At 40.1% G+C, this 20,699-nt stretch overlaps 2 protein-coding genes across 6 annotated transcripts in view; both read right to left on the reverse strand.

Annotated features, from left to right (window-relative positions):
• Window positions 1-1,073: 1,073 nt before the first annotated feature.
• hipk1a (homeodomain interacting protein kinase 1a) lies at window positions 1,074-12,604 on the reverse strand. Of its 2 annotated transcripts, none has more exons than XM_005448406.4 (16): window positions 12,256-12,604; window positions 10,027-10,763; window positions 7,892-8,265; window positions 7,683-7,806; window positions 7,410-7,529; window positions 7,242-7,328; window positions 6,560-6,741; window positions 6,301-6,451; window positions 5,737-5,941; window positions 5,522-5,640; window positions 4,034-4,182; window positions 3,784-3,936; window positions 3,522-3,689; window positions 3,210-3,403; window positions 2,803-2,933; window positions 1,074-2,688 (listed from the first exon to the last, which is right to left on the reverse strand). In XM_005448406.4, exons 2-16 carry the CDS (start codon window positions 10,759-10,761, stop codon window positions 2,260-2,262), a joined length of 3,321 nt encoding a protein of 1,106 aa, XP_005448463.1. In that variant the 5' UTR covers window positions 10,762-10,763; window positions 12,256-12,604; the 3' UTR covers window positions 1,074-2,259. The 2 variants fall into 2 exon arrangements, with proteins under 2 accessions (XP_005448463.1, XP_005448462.1); XM_005448405.4 differs by having other exon boundaries at window positions 4,034-4,185.
• Window positions 12,605-14,559: 1,955 nt separating this feature from the next.
• The window catches only part of acap3a (ArfGAP with coiled-coil, ankyrin repeat and PH domains 3a), a 73,037-nt gene continuing 66,897 nt past the window's right edge, over window positions 14,560-20,699 (reverse strand). For all 4 annotated transcript variants that reach the window (XM_019349974.2, XM_013275812.3, XM_005448408.4 and 1 more), the window contains exon 25: window positions 14,560-15,373. In XM_019349974.2, the coding sequence (XP_019205519.1) occupies window positions 15,267-15,373 (107 nt within the window). In that variant the 3' untranslated portion in view covers window positions 14,560-15,266. The remainder of the gene's footprint in view (window positions 15,374-20,699) is intronic.

Genomic DNA, 20,699 nt, shown 5'->3' on the forward strand with positions numbered 1-20,699 from the left:
AAACCTGCATTTAAAAAGTAACTTTAAGTTAAATTTAGTGTCATTTAGTATCTTAAAGTCATTTGACCCTTCAATAATCTAAGAACTCAGATCTGGCAGATTTTTCCATCAGTGTGACAAATTCTAGCACAATGATGGCTCATTGATCAGTGTGTTATGTATCTAAAGCTTCATAAAGATCATTTTTATTTAAACCGTGTTTGCAACAGTAACATGTAGTAAAGGTAGGGGGACTCCTAGTGTTTATGTTGATGTGTTACAAAGTAACATGACTGAGATTTCAGTATTTGTAAAAAGATAAACTAAATGTAAATTAATTTTCTCTGTTCTGAGCTTTTGAGAGGAGGAATCAGAGAGAAATGTAAGAGTTTGTTGAAGAAAATCTGCCAGTGAGCAGGTTAAGTTCACAGACTGATTCTGTTTAAGTTAACCCTCTTTTGTAAAACAGAAAACCCTAAGTTTCCCTCATTTTGGAGTTAACAAACTCAGTTTTCACTAAACCTGCGTCCTGGACCTAGGTCCTTGACTGCCACTGTTTTTTCAATATTTTCCTCTTGTCATCATTCCCTTCCTCTCCTCCACTTTTTTTTCTTGTTCTGGTCAATTGTCTGTATCAGAAATGACTGATTCATCATGTTCAAAAGCATGTGGGAACTTATCGTCTTCAGTCTGAAGGCTTAATTTATGCTCTGCCCCGAAAACCTTGATGGAATTCAGGAAAAGGGCTCATTTTTAAGCTGCTCCTGTTGCAAATTTAACTAAATCTTCACCTGGTTTAACTATATGCCTTTCAGTTGATTTTAACCGACCTGGACCTTTTTAAAGTTTTAGTGTTCCACACTAAAAGTTCAAACTCATGTAAATCACCTTTCTTCTTCATTCTGATGCTTAGTTTGAAATTCAGCAGGTTGTCTTGACCATGCCGACGTGTATTGAGTTGTAGCCATGTGATTGGTTGTTTAAATATAACCAAGCAGTTGAAAAGTTGTTCCTAACAAAGTGGTTGCCTTCTGTGCACCATGGTATGTAATGTGTAAAAGTATCGTGTTTTTAAAGCACACCCGAGGCCCGGATCCTGTTTTAATAAGGTTTTTATTGCGTATATACGGGTTAAGGTTCATTGTGTGTTCTATGTAATGTAGCACTTCACAACACAGCAGGATTGGAAGAACAACCATCATTTCACCAAACCAATGATTTGCTTAGAAGCAGTGACATACTGAACATCAATTAATAATTTTTTTTTTTTATATAAATTGTCCTTGTCAGATTTGATTATTCACTATTAAAAATGCAGCACTGTGAATTTTTTAATCTAAATGGCTTCAGCTTCTACGTATGCGATACCCAATTTCATTTTATGTGCACGCTTTACTCCACAGACATCACTTCACAAGACAAGAACTTGTACATTTTCCCAGTATTATTAATGTGTTTGCCGTACAAATTAAACATTACTAATCTGTCTACAAACCAGCGTGGCTGCAGATTACAAACCTCCCCTGAATGCTACTCCATGTCAGACACATGCAACCTTAACATTAAACTAAAAAAACAGACGAAAAGAAAGTCTCCTCTGATACACCTACTCTATGCAGAAATGCATCATTCAGTATACCAAACATACAAATATAGTCAAGTTAAAGGCCAGTACTCAAACAATAAAAACACACAGACACGTCATTATACAGTACAGTACGCCGCTTAGTCTCCATTAGCTTTTGTAATATAGTACAGGTAAAACACACACATACATACAGTACATTCATAAATAAAACATAAAACACAGCAAGGTAACTTATCACAATGTGCAGACTTTTAAATTAAAAGAAAATGGTATAATTAAGTGAGGCATTTGTTTATATGTAAATGTGTCATTTAACCCATTATTTGATGAATGTGATGATTATTAATATAGCAGCATAACAGTAGAGTTCCACACAGCTTTCATAAAATCAAAGTATTAGATTGATATGTGACAAATAAATTACAGTCTGTAAGTAGATTTAGCTTTATCTTCTGCTTGTGTGCTCACGGCACGCTAACCTGTGACATATGACGCAAAGAAACCTCAAAGGTAGAGAATATTAAAGTAAAACTTGACAACGATTAAAATAGTAACACACTCTGGAGCTGGACGGGAAAAAAAACAGTTGAGTTGAAGAAGAAGAAAAATAATAAAAAGAGTCCGATCACAGTCGCCTGTGATGAGCTTGTGCTCGTCTCTAGTCGCGGTCTAAGTTTGGTCTTCATCAGTGTTCACAGGTAGGGATATTGGTTGAGTTTTCGCTGGTAAGCAACACCGGAGCGGTGGAAAGGCTGTGCTGCCAGCTGTTGTTGCTGCTGCTGCTGTTGCTGTTGTTGATGGTTGTTGCCGTACTGTCCTGGAGCAGACCCCCCGAGGGCTAAGCTGCTGTTCTTCTGAAGCAGAGCCAAAGAGGAGTAAGCCCCGCTTGCCCTGCCATGGCGGGATGTACCGCCCTGCATCTGGTCTACAGCCTGAGACACTGAGGCCAAGGCGGCAGAGGCCGGGTAGGCATACAGATTTGGGGTCGAGCCAAAGAGGGTGCTTTCGTGGAGCCGGTAGGACGAGTGGGAGGAGACGGGAGGGGGATATGTGGGCTGCCTCCTCAGGGAGCTACTGCTTGCTGTTTGCTCATGAGAAGATGGCATCACAGACTGCTGCAGCTGAAATGAAAGACAAGAATGGCCTCTGAAGTGCAGATTCAGTCTACAATACCTTTGGCCAGAGAATGCTAAGTAACGCCGTGCACAGAACATCATGCTTTTGAAAGCCATTACCTGACTCAGATTCAGAGGCTGAGATCTGCTGGACGCAGCGCGCTGATTGCGCTCGGTTGTGGAATCTCCTGACCGACCGGATGCTTGTGTGGATGCCTTTTTGGACTTTACTGAGCCACTTGTAGCTTGATCTAAAAACAAAAAAAAAAGACAGCCAACTGTTAGCACTCAGAAGATCAGAAAGATCAATAAAACATAAAATTTTTCTTTTTAAACTGCTGTTGAATAATCTTGCATTTCTCCAGTTTTGCATCTGTAGTAGCTCAATCATTTATGTGCTGCCTTTTAATAGGCTGGTTTGTGTACACATAGGTATGTCTAAATGTTTTTCAACCCCAAAACCAAAGAAGAATGTTGCACACAGTTTTCAAATTAAATGTGTCCCTCTGTTTGAACCCGTTTTGGACCTGAAGCTGCTGGAGCCTTGTGGGTTGTGCTTTCTCCAGGCTGGCTCTTTACTGAGGGCATGATGACTGCTAGAGACTTTGTAGGCTGAGAGGAGGTTTTGGAGCTCAGGGGGCTGCTGGTAGAGGAGTCTGAGTCATGGGAGTCGTGCACAGTCACACAGCTGATCACATTGGTTCTCTGACTTGTTCCAGAGCTGCACGAGAAAAGGAGTAAAAAGTTTTAAAAAATAAAGTTTTTATTAGACACTACTAAAAGTTAGGGGAAAAGAAAGCAGTGCAACATAAGGTGACCAGATTGAATACGAGGCTCACCAGGCGGCAGGAAACTTTGTATCATCCTCATCTTCAGAGTCGCTGTGAATGGTGATGATGCTGACGGCAGGGCTTGGTGTGTCAGAGATAACAATGGGCTGAGACTGGTCACCGGCAAAGGAAGTGCTGTTGACCACATTGGTGGCTGATTGTACTGAGGACACCGGCCTGGAGGAGAAAATAAGCAGCACACTGACAGTCTTAAATCAAATATAAACACATGCGAACAATAAGGTGAGAAATGAAAAGATCGACAGGATACCTGGGTCTGCTCTCAGCGTGTCGAGCCTTTGATCTCTTGCCCTGTTGGGATCTCGAGTGAGCGGCCCCTGAGCTGTGGTTTTGGGTCCCGGTATGACGGCCAGCGCCAGAGTCGTGCTGGTTAACGCTATCGTATTGGCTGCCATGGCGACCCCTACAAAATGGAGATATCACTTCAGTACGAGTAAGCAGTTACATTTGTGAGAGATGCTGTTCCATTTTAACTCGAAAATGAGCACAGAATAAACTACCTCCAGCCTGAAGTCTGCTGACTGTCTGAGATGGGGGCTCCCATGGGTGAGTCTGGCACCACAGCCTGCCCCGGGTTGTGAATGGACATGCCAGGCATCTGTTGCCATGTGGAAGGGATGAGGATCTGCTGTGTTCCTGCTGGCCAGCCCTGCTGTGTGAGCACATGTACACAAGCATGCTGAAAAACTGTAAGAAACAGGTGTTAAGTGCAAAACAGAAATCTGACAGAGAAGACTCAATGAGCACATGCCTCTGTCACTATGCCAGCTGAATAAAAAGCATCATGGGTTCAGCTTACATATTGTTTTCAGATTTATTGCTGTGTGTAGAGAGAGATGTATTTTTAACTGCTAAAAGGAAAAGAGAAGTGATCCAAGCAGCTTAAAAAGAAAACATTTCACATGGATTATGATGCCAAGCATTTATGCCACATGAATCTGGGCCGAGCAAACCTGAAACTGAAATGTGTTAATCTGAGATAAGAACAAAGAGCAAAGACATTTGTCAGAGCTTTCTCTCACAGCTTTCTTTGTAACAAGAATAATCACTAAAGCTTAAACACAGACATGCACTGCTGTCTTCCACCAGGTGGCACCAAAGGTCTGCTGTATAAGTAAGCTAGTAGGCTAACTTAATAGGTTAGTAATAAAGAGTCACAACTGTGTTTCCCACAATTACGTAGGAAAGAAGAAAAAACGGAAAGGAACTTGTCCCCTTGGATTGAAAACGTATGTCATCAAAGATTTCTTAAGCAAGACAGGAGGGTCTGGCTAGACACAGGCTTAAGCCAAAGGACCACTTAAGCCCCTTTTCCATTAGTACCTACTCGGATCGACTTGCCACGGATTTCAGGGTTTTCCATTTAGTCATAGTTCCTGGTACCAGGTTCTAAAATAGTACCTGTTCAGCCGCAGTTACAAGCAATCCGATCATATACTAAAAGGTGATGTTGTCAGACTGCACGCCACCAATTAGTTGGTCAGTGACGCCACTCAATCAAATGAGCATGTTATTCACGAAATTCAAAAATTTGAAACCTGGCAATGAGGAAAATGGCTACAAAAAAAACAACACCGTGGTCCCCCGAGTCTGACAAAAAGCCACAGACCGAGCAGCTGGAATATCATTGCCTCAAAGTCCACCTTTGTTGTAGGGTTTGTGTTGCATACTAATTACGCCAAGGATGCTCGGACACATTGCTATAACAACAACCACGCACATTAGCTGGTACTCGATTATAATGGAAAACCAGTCGATCCGAGTTGAGTCTTGGCAAGGCGATCCAAGTAGGTTCTAATGGAAAATGGGCTTTAATGAACGATAACATTAAATGATCTGTAATGCAACATTTTCTGTAAGAAAACTGTAGGCATTTCATTTTAAAGGTGTCAAATTTAGCTAGATTTCCTTTTTAAATCATAAACAAGTACTTGTAAATGTCACATGAGTAACACATGCTAGTAATTTAAGCATTTATAGTATCCTACCCCTGCCAGCATGCTGGGCTGGATGTGAAGAGACTGGGAGGACTGGTTCTGAGGGACTAGGGGTACTGAGTTTTCCATTCTCACTGGGTAAGCAGATGGCTTGTTGGAGGTTTGAAGACCTGCACAAATGTCAGATATAAAGACCTTGTCACAAAATATAGGTGGCAAAAGAGAGAAAACATAACTTTTTGTTTAAACTGTCCCATCATTTTCACCCTGGATGGTTGGTGGGCAAACAATAAGTGTCTGCTGGAAGGGTTCGGTCTGGGTGCAGAGCTGGGTGGGTCTGGTTTGCAGAGGAACTCCCTGCTGGGTCAGACCAGGGATGTTGATGGTGGCCTGCTGGTAGAGGCCAGGCTGATAGTTCAGCAGTGGGACATTACTACTGAGAGACAGGGACTGGCCTCCTGTAGAGGTCATCTGGAAGACACAACAAAGGAAAATTTTAAATTAATGCCTAAAAAGATGAGTTGAGATTTTTACATTTTTGTATGAGAGCTGCATTTACAAGCATACAATGTCAAATTCTTCAAGTGCCTAAAGCCAGGCTATGAATCAGAAATGGAAAAGTTTGTTTGGTGCATTCCTACATCTAGTACTTGTAAATAAGCTGTTTTTAAATGTCTCGCCGTTTGAATGAAAGAGTCTGTACATAGAAGTGTACAAGCTAATAAATTAGCATTGTTCTACAAAATAACCAATTAGACCTTCAACAGAAATGATGTGAATAATCTTAAGATCAAACTGTTCCTGAGGCAGTTAAGAGAAGATCTTCTCACTTGATTGTGCTGATTAAGTTGGCTACTGAATGTGACGGTGAGGTTTGTTGCTGCACTCGGGGTGTTGTTGCTTGCAAACATATTTTTTCCATTCTCAAAGGCGCTGCATCGGCGTTTACATATATCCATATTTTGGAAGCAGGACTTCACACTGTGGAATAAAAAAAATACATATAAATATATACATTTAAATCAGACAGAAGCTAAACAACAGTCATCACAATCTGTAGCTTCATTTCTTTATCCACGCAGGTCTTACTGTGAGCTGTGCGGGAAGTGCAGCAGGTGGGTCATGGTAACAAATGGGTGGTTCAGCGTCTTCATAGGTGTGATCCTTTTGTCAGCGTCGAGTGTCAGCATCTTCTTCAGCAGGTCTATAAACTCCCGTCTGTCAGCCTTCTCTGCCAGGATGTCTGTGCCCTCCAGGTTTGTCATGTTCACCTGCAGGAAGTCACAGCCCATGTGACATGTTCACAGCACAAAAAAGTACCTCCTTTCAACTTTTACTAATTATTTTTCCCTGGCCTACATGGAAAACATGAGTCTGGTTCTTTCCACCATGCTCCTTTAATATGCATAGCAGAACCTCTGGTAAGAAATACCATATTATTCCCAAGGTTGTTATTTAAGTAAAAGGGAAAATATAATGCTTGTCACATCGTTGCTCATGCTGTGCATCATTTTGTTTCCCTGCTCAGACGATTCAGTGTAGCTCCTGCCTTTCCTAAGCTTTTTGATGACTGAAGACAAATTAATTGATCTGACTGGGGCTTTACCTAGAACAGTGTTGTTGTCTATATCTAGGCTACAGTTTTTGTCATCATGCCATTTTGGCTGCTGTTTGGGCCATGTTTGTGAGGGTCCTACTTTGCCCCAAACGGGGAGCAACACTTAAAATAACTGCTTACAGCAGCTGTCTCTTAGACAGTATAGCTCCTCACCTGCATCATGTCATCCAGACAGTTGAAGATGTATTTTCTTGCCTCCTTCGACTTGATGCCCATCTCTGCCTCGTGCTCTGCAGGTGTCTGCAGAAAAAAGAACCACAGCAACACTTCAGTACATGAAGTGTTTTTTCTCGTTTGGGGACTCATATCTGTGTCACCTACTTTGAGCCTCCACAGCGGGTAGCTCGAGTCGGGGCCTCGGTTGAAAAAGCGGCTGGTCTTGGTTCCTGCACTAAGGAGGTACTCTGCTGGAAGACCCTGGGTCTGAGAAATGTAGCGAATCTGAGAGAAAACAGTGAAAAAAAGTATAAAATGGTGGTTAAATGATGGTTAAAATTAAAGGCACTGCCTCTTTGATTGACAGGTGTCCCAAGACAGGCAGCTGTGTCTGATTTTTATGTAAATGTCAGTGTGTATAAGGGTGCTGCAAATTACCTGGTCATACTCTGAGGCACCGGGATAAAGGGGCCATCCCAAGAACAGCTCAGCAATGACACATCCCAAAGACCACATATCGATGGCTTCACAGAAAGGAAGGCCCAGGATAATCTCTGGAGCTCTGTAGGCCCATCAAAGCCGGTAAATGTCAAGATCACAGCAAGTAATTCACAAGATATTTCATAGCTCTAGGCAAAAATACTCACCTGTAATATCGAGACTGCAGGTAAGTTGAGCATACAGCTTTGGAAACATGGCTCGCCGAGCCAAAATCAATGACCTTCACCCTGTATGGCTGCCTCAGAGGGTCTACCAGCATGATGTTTTCAGGCTTCAGGTCGGCATGGATCAGCCCCAGGCTCTTCAGCTTCATTAGCGCGGTGGCGACCTGCTGCAGGATTGGCCGGATGCACTTGAGCATCAGAGGGCTGAACTTGCTGTGCTTCAGGAAGTCGTAAAGGTTCTGCTCCAGCATCTCAAACACAAGGCACGTGTGATTCTTGTGCTGGAAACACTCGTACGAGCGGACAAAGTTGAACTCATCGGCATTTTCCGTGCTCAGCCTGCTGAGGATACTCACCTGCAAGTAGGAGGAAGATGATATTATGTGGTAATAAACAGAAAAATGAATGAGTAAGTAACATCTTCCTAAACAGGCCAAAACATAAAGGTTCACAGAATTTATCTTCAGTACCATCCAGTACTCAAACCACATATCAGCCCTATGGCAGAAACAACACATAGGATCAGAGAATCAGAGAAGTCAGTAGGATTCATCCACCAATTAAAAAATACAAAACAAAACCTGTACAAAATTCTGCGGCAATCAAATAGATTAGATATTTCAGTCAGTGGCCAAAGTTCAGGTTACTGTATCTGTACCCGTAGATGGATGTTGGCTGATCTCAACCATAACTGCATACCATGCAGCCAGACCACTAACACTGCTTACAATATAAAGCAAATAAAAGGAACCTGCTTTTGGCTGCTCCCATTTGCACAAGGGATCACCACAGCAGATAGCCATGCTCATTTGATTTGGCAGATTTTCATGCCGGATGCTCTTCATATTGTGTTATATTGTGAGCGCAAGTGTCTCTATGGACGTCCACGTGCCTGACAACTCCACAGGAAATACGACAGCTGTCCGTGACTACAATCAAGTAGAATCCCTGCCATGTATCAGTGCTTCAATTCGCTGTAGTCTACTCCTGAGGTAACTATTGATGTGTTATTAAAAACAAGGTGGAGGCTGATGCAGCCAAACAAGCTGAAACCAAAAGCACAAAGCAGGATAGCATTTATGATGTCACAGACACGCACCGCCATTCCCAATTTTCATAAACTACCTGTTAGTTTCCCAGGTTAGTCACTCACTATCAGCTGTACTTTGGCATTAAAAAGAATTTATACTCACACTACCAGTGAAAAGTTTGGACACACCTTCTCATTTTATGGTTTTTCTTTATTTTCATGACTATTTACTGTACTGTACAATATAAAGCGCCTTGAGGCGACTGTTGTTGTGATTTGGCGCTATATAAATAAAATTGAATTGAACTGAATATTTACATTGTAGATTCTCACTGAAGGCATCAAAGCAATGAATGAACACATGGAATTATGTAGTAAAGAAAAAAGTATGAAATAACTCAGAACATGTTTTAGATTTTAGCCATAATATGAATTCTAACAGCTTTCAAATAGGGCTGTCAGCTCTGTACCAACTTGACTTCTGCACAACACAACTGAATGTCCCAACCCCATTAAAAATCCAAGAAATTCCACAAATGAACCCTGACAAGGCACAGCTGTGATGTGAAAACCATTTCAGGTGACTCCATCATGAAGCTCACTGAGAGAGGGCCAAGGTTTTTCTGCGCCGTCAGCAAAGCAAAGGGTGGCTACTCTCAAGAATCTAAAATATAAGACCATATTTAGAGTTATTTATCTTTTTTTTTTTTTTTTTCGCTACATCTCGCTTAATATATTTGATGTCTTCAGTATGTAATTACAGTGTAGAAAGTAGTAAAAAATAAAGAAAAAACCTTAAAATAGAAGGTGTGTCCAAACTTTTGACTGGTACCTACCTAAACCTTAAACTGATGCATACCTTCATAGAAATGTAATTATACATCACATCCAGACAGCTTACAACAACTGGGCCCTGTCCCAAGACAGTGATTTTCGGAAAGCTATCACTAATTATTTTTTATAATAAAGAAAACTTTCCAATGTGATCATTTTATGCAATTCTCAGATTTCCTCTTATATAGAAATTTGTTTAGGAATTATATGTTAATAAAGGCTCCTTTTATCAATTTTAACAATATGTACTCACCTCAATTTGCCCTTGCCGAGCATAAGAGGGATGGTTCTTCAAGATTTTAATCGCCACTATCTCGTTTGTGCCCCGCTTCCAGCATTTAGCCACCTGACCAAAGGTGCCGCGTCCCAGAAACTCGAGCACCTCGTAACTGTTGGACATGGAGCACAGGATCTCGTGCTGGACCAGCTGATAGTCGCCCTCGCTGTGGGAGTTGCTGCTCTTGGTGGTGGAGGTGGAGTGTGCTATGGACTGAGCTGTGGTGGTTCCCCCGCCGCCGCCACCATTGCGGTTTGTGACCACAGGGGCGGAGAGCTCCTCCAGTATCTGCACGCTGTCGCTGCTGTCCACCTCCTCACTCTTCCTCTTCAGGCTGTACTGCTTGTGGTAGAGGTCGGACGGCTGGGAGGAGGACTCTGCATCCTTGATTCGCCGGCTGGAGGAGGAAGATGAAGAGGAGGACGAAGGAGGCCCGCAAAGGCTGCCCGTGCTGTCTGCCGCCCGCACCACTGTCTGCTCCCTTGAGCCAGCCGTTGGCGCATGGACCTGGTTGGAAGTGTACACTTGGTTAAAGTTGGAGCCGGAAGTTGAGGGTGCAGCTCCCTGGGTAGGGCTCTGCTGGTAGTAACCATTGTCTCCCAGCTGGCTGGATGCATCCCAGGAGGGGTTCTCCACTTTAAGTCTCTTTGAGCGAGAGTAGGCACTGGAGGACACAGAGGGGGAGGAGAACACCTGGAGCTGCGACGCCATGTCTGTGGAGGAGCAGGAAGTGGGTTCGTTTTGTATGAGAGCCTCTCTGTGTGTGTGTGTGTGTGTGTGTGTGTGTGTGTGTGTGTGTTCTTGTATGTTACACATTTATTTATGTTTAATTATGTGTGAAAGGACGGAAGCAGTTAACTGTTTTTATCCTCACATATGGCGCTACAACAATAAATCAATTAAAGAATTACCTAATTAGTGCTAAACATCAAAGGTGGTCAGTGGTACTATTTACGCTTGACTTTTGACCTACTTTAACCTCCTAAGACCCAAACTCTTCCACAGCATGCATTTTTAATTTCTCTTTGATATTTGGGCATATTGGGGCCCAATGAATGTAAAAACAAAGAATTTCCAGATTTTTTTTTTTTTACCTTATTTTTGTTTTTAAGAAAAATGAGAGCCACAAATGAGGATATTCATTTAAAATTTTGATAGAAAAGTAGCAGTATAATGTCCTCGTAAGTGGATATAAGGCCCATGTAGAGCAAAATTGAGTATTTTGGTCAAAATAACCAAAAATGTGATGTCCACATATGTGGACGGCAGGTCCTAGGAGGTTAAATCCCATTTGTTTTATATTTTCCTCTTCTGGAGCACTTGGCAGCAAAAATCATCCTGCAGGAATAGATTTCACCAAAGAAGGTAAATGATTCTCGTATAGTCTACCTAAAATCAGGTCTTGAAAAGGTCTTTTAAACCCAGTGACTCTTTTTTTTCCGAATTTGTTTTCTTTTTTGGGGGGGGGGTATTAATTCCAACAAGTCATTGGGATGTTATTTATGATTAAAGTGGACCTATTAAACTAATTTCCAGCTCTGTATTTTTATTCTTGGATTGTACCAGGGTAGCTCTCCATAATTCCTTAAGTATGAAACAACCCAATCTGGCTCCCTTAAGGCAACTTTCTTCTGATTGGTGGCCCCTCCCAAACAGCAGGTGGGTGGAGCTTCCAGGCACACAACTAGAGCTGTACTCTGCAGATGACCGTACATCACAGAGCCAAGAGCAGAAAGAAAAACTGTGATGATGAGTGTTTAGAGCAGAGTGGAGATTTTGACTCACATGAATTACTGGTACTTTTTTCAAATTCAAATAATCTGTAGGCTGATTACGCATGAGTTTCATCAGTTAAAGTTAATTGTGAATGACAAGTTGTTGGTAAATGTTAGATATTTGGGGGTGGACATTTAAATCTCCAGAACTGAAACGCGTATTTGATTGGTTTAATGAAATAAAATGACAAAAATGATCACATTTTCACAAGAGACCTGGAGTGAGCTAAATACTGTTTATTATTCAGATCTGTGATGCCTTTATTGCATTTATTAGCACAGAAAAGCGTGATTCCAGTGTTTTAACCCCATAGAAACTATCAAGCTGGGGCTACATCCAAAACCACTTAACCTAGACATCATTAACGTGTTTCCGCTAACTGGCAGTAACTAACCCCAGCAGCATTTTCCCAAACCTGACTGACAGTACCTGTATTTGCTGACTCTGCACACCGTTGCTTGTGTGATATTAAGGCCTCGTCATCTTCTCACCGGGCTCCGTGTGGTGCAGCAGCGGGTCGGCGAGCTGCTCGCTGCCTGCTCGGAGCTGGAAGGATGAGAGCTAACCGAGCTAACAGCCAGCTAGCTTTTTCACGAATATCTGAGTCATACCTGACTCCGATCCGCTGTCTCACATCGCGCGACAAACCCGCATTACGCTTGTCGTTTCTCTCGAAATGTCAGATAACATCCCGATGAGCACCGTCTCCGGGGCACAGCTCCATCATCACAGTCTGCTCGCTCCACTTCCTGTACTGCCGACGTAACCGGCGGCGAGATGTGACGGACGTCAACGGCCACGTGCGTCGGCTGCAGTCAAAGATCGTGTATCTCCCAAGTGTATCTCTCTGCCTTATTTTCCTATCTTTATTAAACCGATCTGGTTCTCTTATAATAACCCTGTGACTATATATGTAAAACTACATTAGTGACATTTTCCCTGTAGTTTCTCTCTAATAGCACTGGCTGAACGGTGTCTGTCCTGGGACAAGATCTCTATGTGGTGGAGGAGTACAAGTACTTGGCTGAAGTAAAAGACTACTACAGAGGCTGTATACAAGAAGGGGATAAGCAGGCTCTGTTTACTAAGGAAGCTGAGATCCTTAATGTGTGCTGCAAAATGATGGAGAGTTTCTATCAGTCAGCTGTGGGGAGCAGAGTGTAGTTTCCTGTAGTTAGTTTGGCTCTGTGATTGGCAGCAAATTGTACATTTCTGAAGCTGTGATAGAGGTGGACACTGAACAAACTGTTGTCCAGAGTCTGTAGTCCTGCCCACCCTCTGTGCCACTTGTACCTTCTCCAGCACTGGTGGAGCCTCGACGACCTTCTATAAGGTGGTAGCACGAGGTTGTTAATGTTGTTATTAACAGTTATTTATATTGTATTATTATTATTATTATTATCATTGTATTATTATTTTTATGACATGGAAACTAGTGAAAAATCATCAGATTAAGTCACTAATATCCAGTATAAATTTATAATTCTCTATGGAGGACCTGAGAGGCAACATTCATGGCTGAAAAATTAGTCCTGCAGTTCCTCCAGTGGTTTGCTGAGACTGGCTCCAAAAGGAGTTAAATCCCCAAGTTAACAATATTAAGAAAACAGTCAATATACACTGGATGATGATAATGATTATTATTATTGTTATCATTAATATATTGATTTGATTTACATTTAAATGTAGGAGTGTGGCTGCCTTCATTGACAGCTTCAGCCAACAGCTGTCAGAGAGGCCTCACCTCAGCTAAAGTCACTTAACTTGACCCCTTGACTGTCCGGATTTCTCTTTTGGTGAGTGAAATTATAGAAGTTTATATCTGTGAGATGCACTCATTACAGTTTATAAATGCACACTGCTAACTCCGCAATGCACCTTTTTGTCTAAATATGGTCACTTCTGGTTCTAAAACGAACAAACCCCACCTCCAGATGCAATGTTCAAAATATGATGGGTGATGCCACAGTGGCTACGCCTATCTTTTTTAAACAGTTGATGGACAGTTACCATGGAAATAAAGCATTAAATTATGACTTTAGTATTTTATTTCTTAAATAGCATTTTAAAACATTCCATTCTTTATTTATAAATGTATTTTTTTTTACCCATGGCAATTTAATATTGTTTTTGTACACCTTTTAAAATCAAACCATTTATTGATAGAGTATCATTAAACTGGATTTAAAAGAAAACATCTTTCACCCATCTATCCTTTAATGTTATTACTTACAAATATATTAAACAGAAAAATAATTTGTAATCAATTCATTTATCAGATATTAATTAATGACAAACTGTATTACTGAATTTTATAGATAGATAGATATACATATTTATATGTATATATATATAGAGAGAGAGAGAGAGAGAGGGAGAGAGAGAGAGAGAGAGATGGAGTTAGATATAGGTGTGTGTGTGTGTGTGTGTGAGACAAATCACATTTTAACCACTGATACCTTGTTATTTATTTACATTTTTTAAATTTAGAATTTTGTTCTCATAATTGAAACTTGTGATAATGCTATCCTAGCTAAATATTCCATGGAAAGGTGCCTGTAACTGTCATATTTACCTGGTCAAACAAAAATAAAGAGTTATTGGGAAATTAGAAATTATTAGCAGACATTTAGGCTTCACTGTATTTAAATAATTCCCTAATTTAAAAGATCAATTTGTCACACATTTCAACACAAGGAGGCGCTGTTGTCTCATCCACAAGGAAAAACCGAGTGAGTCGAACAGATGATGTTTATTTCCATCCATCTCTCATCTTGCCTTTTCAGATATATTAGCATTTTTATTTTTGTCTCTACAGCATGTTTACAGCATCAGAAGCACTGTATTTCATAGTGGTACACCACAGTAGACAAAAATACATCACCAAGACTACACCAGCATAGTCGATGCAAAAACAAAAGAAACAGAGAACATGTTTCAGATCAAAACTGCTTATCGAGATGATAATAACTAATGATATTAAATTTCTTATCCTTGAAATATAATAGGAGTACATGCATGCAGTACATATACAATCAAACATACTGGAAAGTATTGATGTAATGAATCAGCAAACAAATGATGGTTCATACAAAACAAGTGCTTATCTAACAATGTATTTATACACACATTTATTTGAGAGGAAAAGACCAGCAGATCCTCATAGAACAAAACCCTATCAAAATAAAAGTTGTAACTGAACTAAAATGCATTAATTTCTTCACTTTAATGAACTTAAAATGTGACTTCTATTTATTTATGCATTTTTTGTAGCTTTCTCTGTGGAATAAAACGGACTGTATAATATACTGTGATGGCTGAATTTATTCAGCAGCATCAGGCTCCTCCTCAGGGTCACCTCTCATTGAAATCCAGCTGTGGTGAATGTTTGGAAAGCTGCATTTTTCAAGTATTTTCTCCCTCTCTCGACTCTTGAAAGACTACCTGAAGGAGTGTCGGAAGTGCAAACTCCTTCTTTTCAGCTTTTCTGGGTTGTGGGAAGCCATGTGCGAAAATTCTCGGAAGATGTCAAGGTACGTGGTGTCTCCTGATGAAGAAAAAGAGAAAACACAACAGGAAATGACGGTGAAAACCACAGCCTGAGACCCGAAGCTCTTTGAAGAGTCAAAACATCTTTCTAAATGAAAGTTAGGAAGGAAACAACAGAGGAGCCTTCTGAATGAAGGGCCGAGGCACCATGAAGCTTCCCCTCTTTCAACTTTCCAAATACTGAGCCTCTACTTTTCCTGTTGTCATGGTGACCGCTGAGCCCACCACCGCTACTACCACAACAAAAGCAACTCAAGTCTTTTGTGTCCGTGAGAGCTGCCAGGCTCAGAAAATTAAAAAGGGGATGAAAATTCCTGGTTTTCCCAGCTTGTTTCTGAGTGAGTCAGAGAGTTCAAGGCTTCTCGTATATATGGAGGTTTCCTTTCCTCTATAGAAATTTCCTTATTGAGCTGGTTTTCCTATCTGTGTTTGGCCTTTGCTCTCAGAATATTTTACAAATGTTTGTTCCCACAGTCTTAAGAGAATTGGGGTAGTAGAAAGGATTTTGGTGCCTCTTTTTTTTTTTTTCTCGAATAATGAAGAGAAGGATTTTTTAAGTAGTACCACTTTATTAGGTACAGCTGTTAAGTTGCTTGTTCATGCAACTATCTATTAAGCCAATCACCTGGCAGCAACTCAGTGCATTTAGGCACCTAAAACTGGTCAAGATGACTTGCTGAACTTCGAACTGAGCATCACAATGAGGAAAAAAGATGATTTAAGAGACTCTGAATGTGGCATGGTTGTTGGTGCCAGCTGGATTGGTCTTAGTATTTCTTTGCTGACCTGTTGGGACTTTCCCTAACAGTTATTTCTAGAGTTTATTGAGAATGGTCATAAAAAGAGAAAATATCCAGTTATCCATACTATTTGATTATTTCGCCTGCTGAATTACTACATTTGCTCACTTACAAAGAAATGAGCAGTCTCTGATTTTTATGGTCGTCTCATATTACTGAAGAGAAATTGAATATCTACCAAAAATCCCCCCTCCCCCCAAAAAACACATTACATAGAAATTATAAATTTATTTGTTGGAATGGAAGAAGCTGATTCTGTGGACTTAATGTCCCGACTTAATGAGCTGAGATCAGGAGTATCTGTTATTGATTGACTGTCTAATCAAATACTTAAATTACTCAATGACACACAATTCAGTTTATAACTTTTATATAATGTGTTGTTGTTTTTGTTTGTTTTGTGTGTTAGATATATATCATACTGTTTAATGCATTAAACAGCCCCCCTCCAAACACACACACACACACACACACACACACACACACACACACACCACTTCAAATTGTAAATATATTAGTTATAGGATGGATATTTGCTTCATAGTTCTGTTTTGTGGTAAAGTTAGTAAACGTTTGTTAAAGCAAGTGAAAGAAGAAATAAAGCACAGAAGAAAGAGAGAAGTTAGTGATTAGTCAGACCTTTTATTTTTTAGTATCATATTAGAAGACACAAAGAGGAAAACATAGGTAGAAGTTAGTGTTAACACACACAAGTACTGTAAATTCTGAGATGCACGGTTTTTTGTTTTTTTTTCTTACAATATTCAAAGAAATTGTACAGAAAACAGTCAAGAGACAGGAAAAAAGAAGTACAGGAAAGTTAGAAATGGCCTGTTAGAAGTTAAAGTGTTAATAGTTTTTGCGTTTATATACACAACAGTCACTGTAGACACACTGAGCTGTACAACACCTAATCCTTCAATGGCTTAATGCTTTGTCGACGACATCGTTCATCTCGTAAAAACTGAGACCTTTTGGAAAGTGTTTTGGTGGTGTTGACACCACGTACTGCACAAAAAAGGAAAGGCTGAGAGACGGCATGTTTTCAAAGTGCTTTCAATCCATCAATGATGAGAAACAAGGCGGAAATAAGCGAGCTACTCTTCCTGTCAATGTCATATCGTTTAAACAGTTTTACCTGGCAAATAAAAGAATGGGACTGTACAAAAATTATTAGGAAGGTTTGTGGAGTCAGAAAATAGTTGGCGGCAAAATAGTTTCTCCAACTAAATTTACTCAAAGGGGCTAAACCAGTAGCTCTAAGCATTGGCATATTATACTGTCTAAGCTTATAACACTTTTTCTATAGTGTCTATAGTGTCAATTACAAAATAACACCATTAGAGTAAATAGAAGATTAACAGCAGTAATGATGCTGAAATTCTTTGCAGTGGATGGCGTTTTATGGTGGTGTTTTATAAACTAATCTGGAAATCATAAACATCCCTACTATAGTCATCTTTAGACAGTCCCAGATTGTTAAGATTCTCCATATAAAATTAAAATTGGTAAAAACACTTGTGCTCTCTAAAAGCTCTGCTAGCTTTCTTTGGTTTTATCTAAACCCCAACAGTCTGTAGCATTTCTGAAGGGAGTTTGTCAGTATTTTTATGTAGGCTTTAGATAACACACTCCCGCTAACTGCAAGCTAGCAAGCGGGTCAAACAAAAAGTGTTGAGCTGCCAGGTTCACTGTTCTTGTCACGCAGCCAACAGATGATTGCAGGAGAGGGTGTTCAGTCTGTTTGCATTAACTGATTTCTGCCATGGATGTCACCTCATGCACTGTTGTCGTGATTTGGTATTATATAATATGGATATTAACATTTTCCAACAATATTCAATGTTACATATTCACATATACTCGGTACAGAACTTTAAAAATAAGCAACTGGGCTTCAGTGGACCTGGGCATCAGCCACCCATGCAATATAAACTAACAAACAATATAAGCCTAGGCGTGACACATCTGATTACCATAAACAAACATTTTAACATACAAATACTGTATATACAGTAACACAGTAGTTTAGAGTGACTTATCAAAAACCTTCCAGTGCAGTTTCTCCTAAAGAATAACTCCACCAACAAGTGATTTTTATATCATATTGGGAACATAATATCGTTCTGTGTGGTAGTGGTGTTAACCCCCCCCCCCCACAAAAAAAAAAAAACTATATCCAGCTTAAAAAAATACCATCTGCCTTGCTGTTAAGCATAATACAAAAAAATACTGATTATCTGTACTGAAATAGTCATTGCACTATGGCTCTGAGAGTCCTGTCATATATTTTAAAAAAAGAAAGAAAAGTGCATCATTTTGCGTTTAATGAAAAATAAAAGCTTTACTTAATCGATCTTTTAATCACTATGCAGAAATAACTCTCACATCATTTTCTCTCATTTACAGTTATTGCAGCTTCAGTTTCCCCTCATGAAGTTATTTAAATAAAGAGTTCCTCCACTATTTTATTCTCTTATTAAATAATGGAGGTTAATTTTTGAAAAACTGATTTAGTTAAAAAACAAGCAGGAAAGAGAAACTGGCTGAACCCCCCTCTGGCTGTTTTTTTATTACTGGGAAACAAACACATGCTGGCTCCTGAAGGGTCTTTCCTCCTTTGGTTTCAATATTTATAAGATTTTTCATTTTAGTATATTTATAATTCAACCAATTTCCTATTACAGTGGCTACAGTGGCTCTTTATGTCATGCTAACTTTCATAATATAGTTTTTCAGCATTTAAATGAACACAAACAGCTGCCCCTAACAGCTATTTTGCTCCCTGAACCATCTTCAACTTGCTGGCTGACCTTAAAACGTTTATATCCATCAGTTTATTTGCACATGTGAGGCTGTGGATAGCATTCTGTGTACCATTTCACACTGTAGAGGTGCAAGTTTCTGGTTTGCTAATAAGATGAGAAGCTACCATATTAACCCCTAAGACCCAAACTCTTTCATTGCATGCATTTTTAATTTCTCTCTGCTATTTGGGCTGATCGGGACCTGATGAATGTAAAAATAAAGAATTATCTTTTTACCTGATTATGCTCTACAAGGGCCTGACATCCACATATGAGGACATTCGTTTTAAATTTTGATAGGACAGTGGCACTATAATGTCCTTGTAATTGGATATCAGGTCCTTGTAGAGCACGATTTAGTATAGTTAGTTAGTCGTTAGTAGTATTTAGTCTAGACAACCCAAAATGTGATGTCCACATATGGGGACGGCAGGTCCTAGGAGGTTAAAGTTGGACGCAGCTTATGGAAGTCTATGGAAGACATTGCTGTGTACTTTCCTCACAACTTTATTGGCTCAAACTATAGTTTCAAGTCATACTGAGTAAAACTTGCATGCAGTTAATGTTGTACATTATGGTCATTATTCAAACCAAAAAACTCTATATATGACTTGTTGTCTTGACCTTGAATTGGGAATAATACCATAATGGTATTAGAAACTAAAAGTTTATAACAATTTGACTGTGCATACAACAAGCTTGGGATTGACAAGCAGATCAGATTTTCAGCTTTAAGTAGATGGCGACCATGTTTTCAATCTGCATGTGTGGAATTATGGGATTTATAGCAGTATGTGCTGTTTGGAGTTCAGGTCCATAAAATAAAGCACAAACCTAATGATCTGGTAAAGTTTTGTTTCTGTGTACAATTCATGGGATGTACACGCTGACAACTGGAGACATCATATGTAAGTTGTTATTCTTACTGTAGTACATCCTAGCTCACTTTGAGGACATGCATAATTACTGGTCTGTTATCTGGAAGGTCAACATTCACACTGTGATCACAAAATTTACATGACCGGCACCCTCACTGATAAGTCTTAAGATTTCACACGTTTTGCTGTGCTGTGCTTTGTTTCAAACAACTTCTAAATTCCTGGAAAATCTTTAAAAGAAAATAGAGTGTGTAAAGTTAGCATATACCAAAGAGCCACGTGACAGAAAAATATACAGATATCCTCATCACTTTGATCAACATCATCATTTTTCCATGGCACACATCTCTAATACAACACCTCCATGTGTCTTGGGTAGTGTTACCATGTCTACTAGAAAAACTAAAGAGGCTTTTACTTCAGGAACCAGACGTGTCTAGAACAGGGAATCCCACAAAATATACACCCTGACCACATGATGAAATGAAACCTAATACTTTTGAGTTCTTTGGTTCAGAGCTCCCTGTATCCTCTGAAACCCTCAAAGTCCTAGATTGGTCCCAAATACTCTGCTGATGACATTATTTGAGGTCCAACAAATAGATTCCTAACGTTTCCCTGGCAGTGATTTGTCTGCTGCCCAACACCTCGCCAATTTATTTCTGTTTTTGGTCCAATCTGACCTCGTTAAAGTAGATTAGGAACACGGAGTTCCTGTTAGAACCTGAGAAGGGAGCGGCCGGCTGCCAGGTTTGCGGAGAGGAACATGACAGATGTAGAGAAGAAGAAAATTGGCTGGTAAAAAGTCTTTCAGACGAACATGAAGCCTAAGATCCCCA

Source organism: Oreochromis niloticus, linkage group LG20 (assembly GCF_001858045.2).
Source record: "Oreochromis niloticus isolate F11D_XX linkage group LG20, O_niloticus_UMD_NMBU, whole genome shotgun sequence".
NCBI lineage: Eukaryota > Metazoa > Chordata > Actinopteri > Cichliformes > Cichlidae > Oreochromis > Oreochromis niloticus.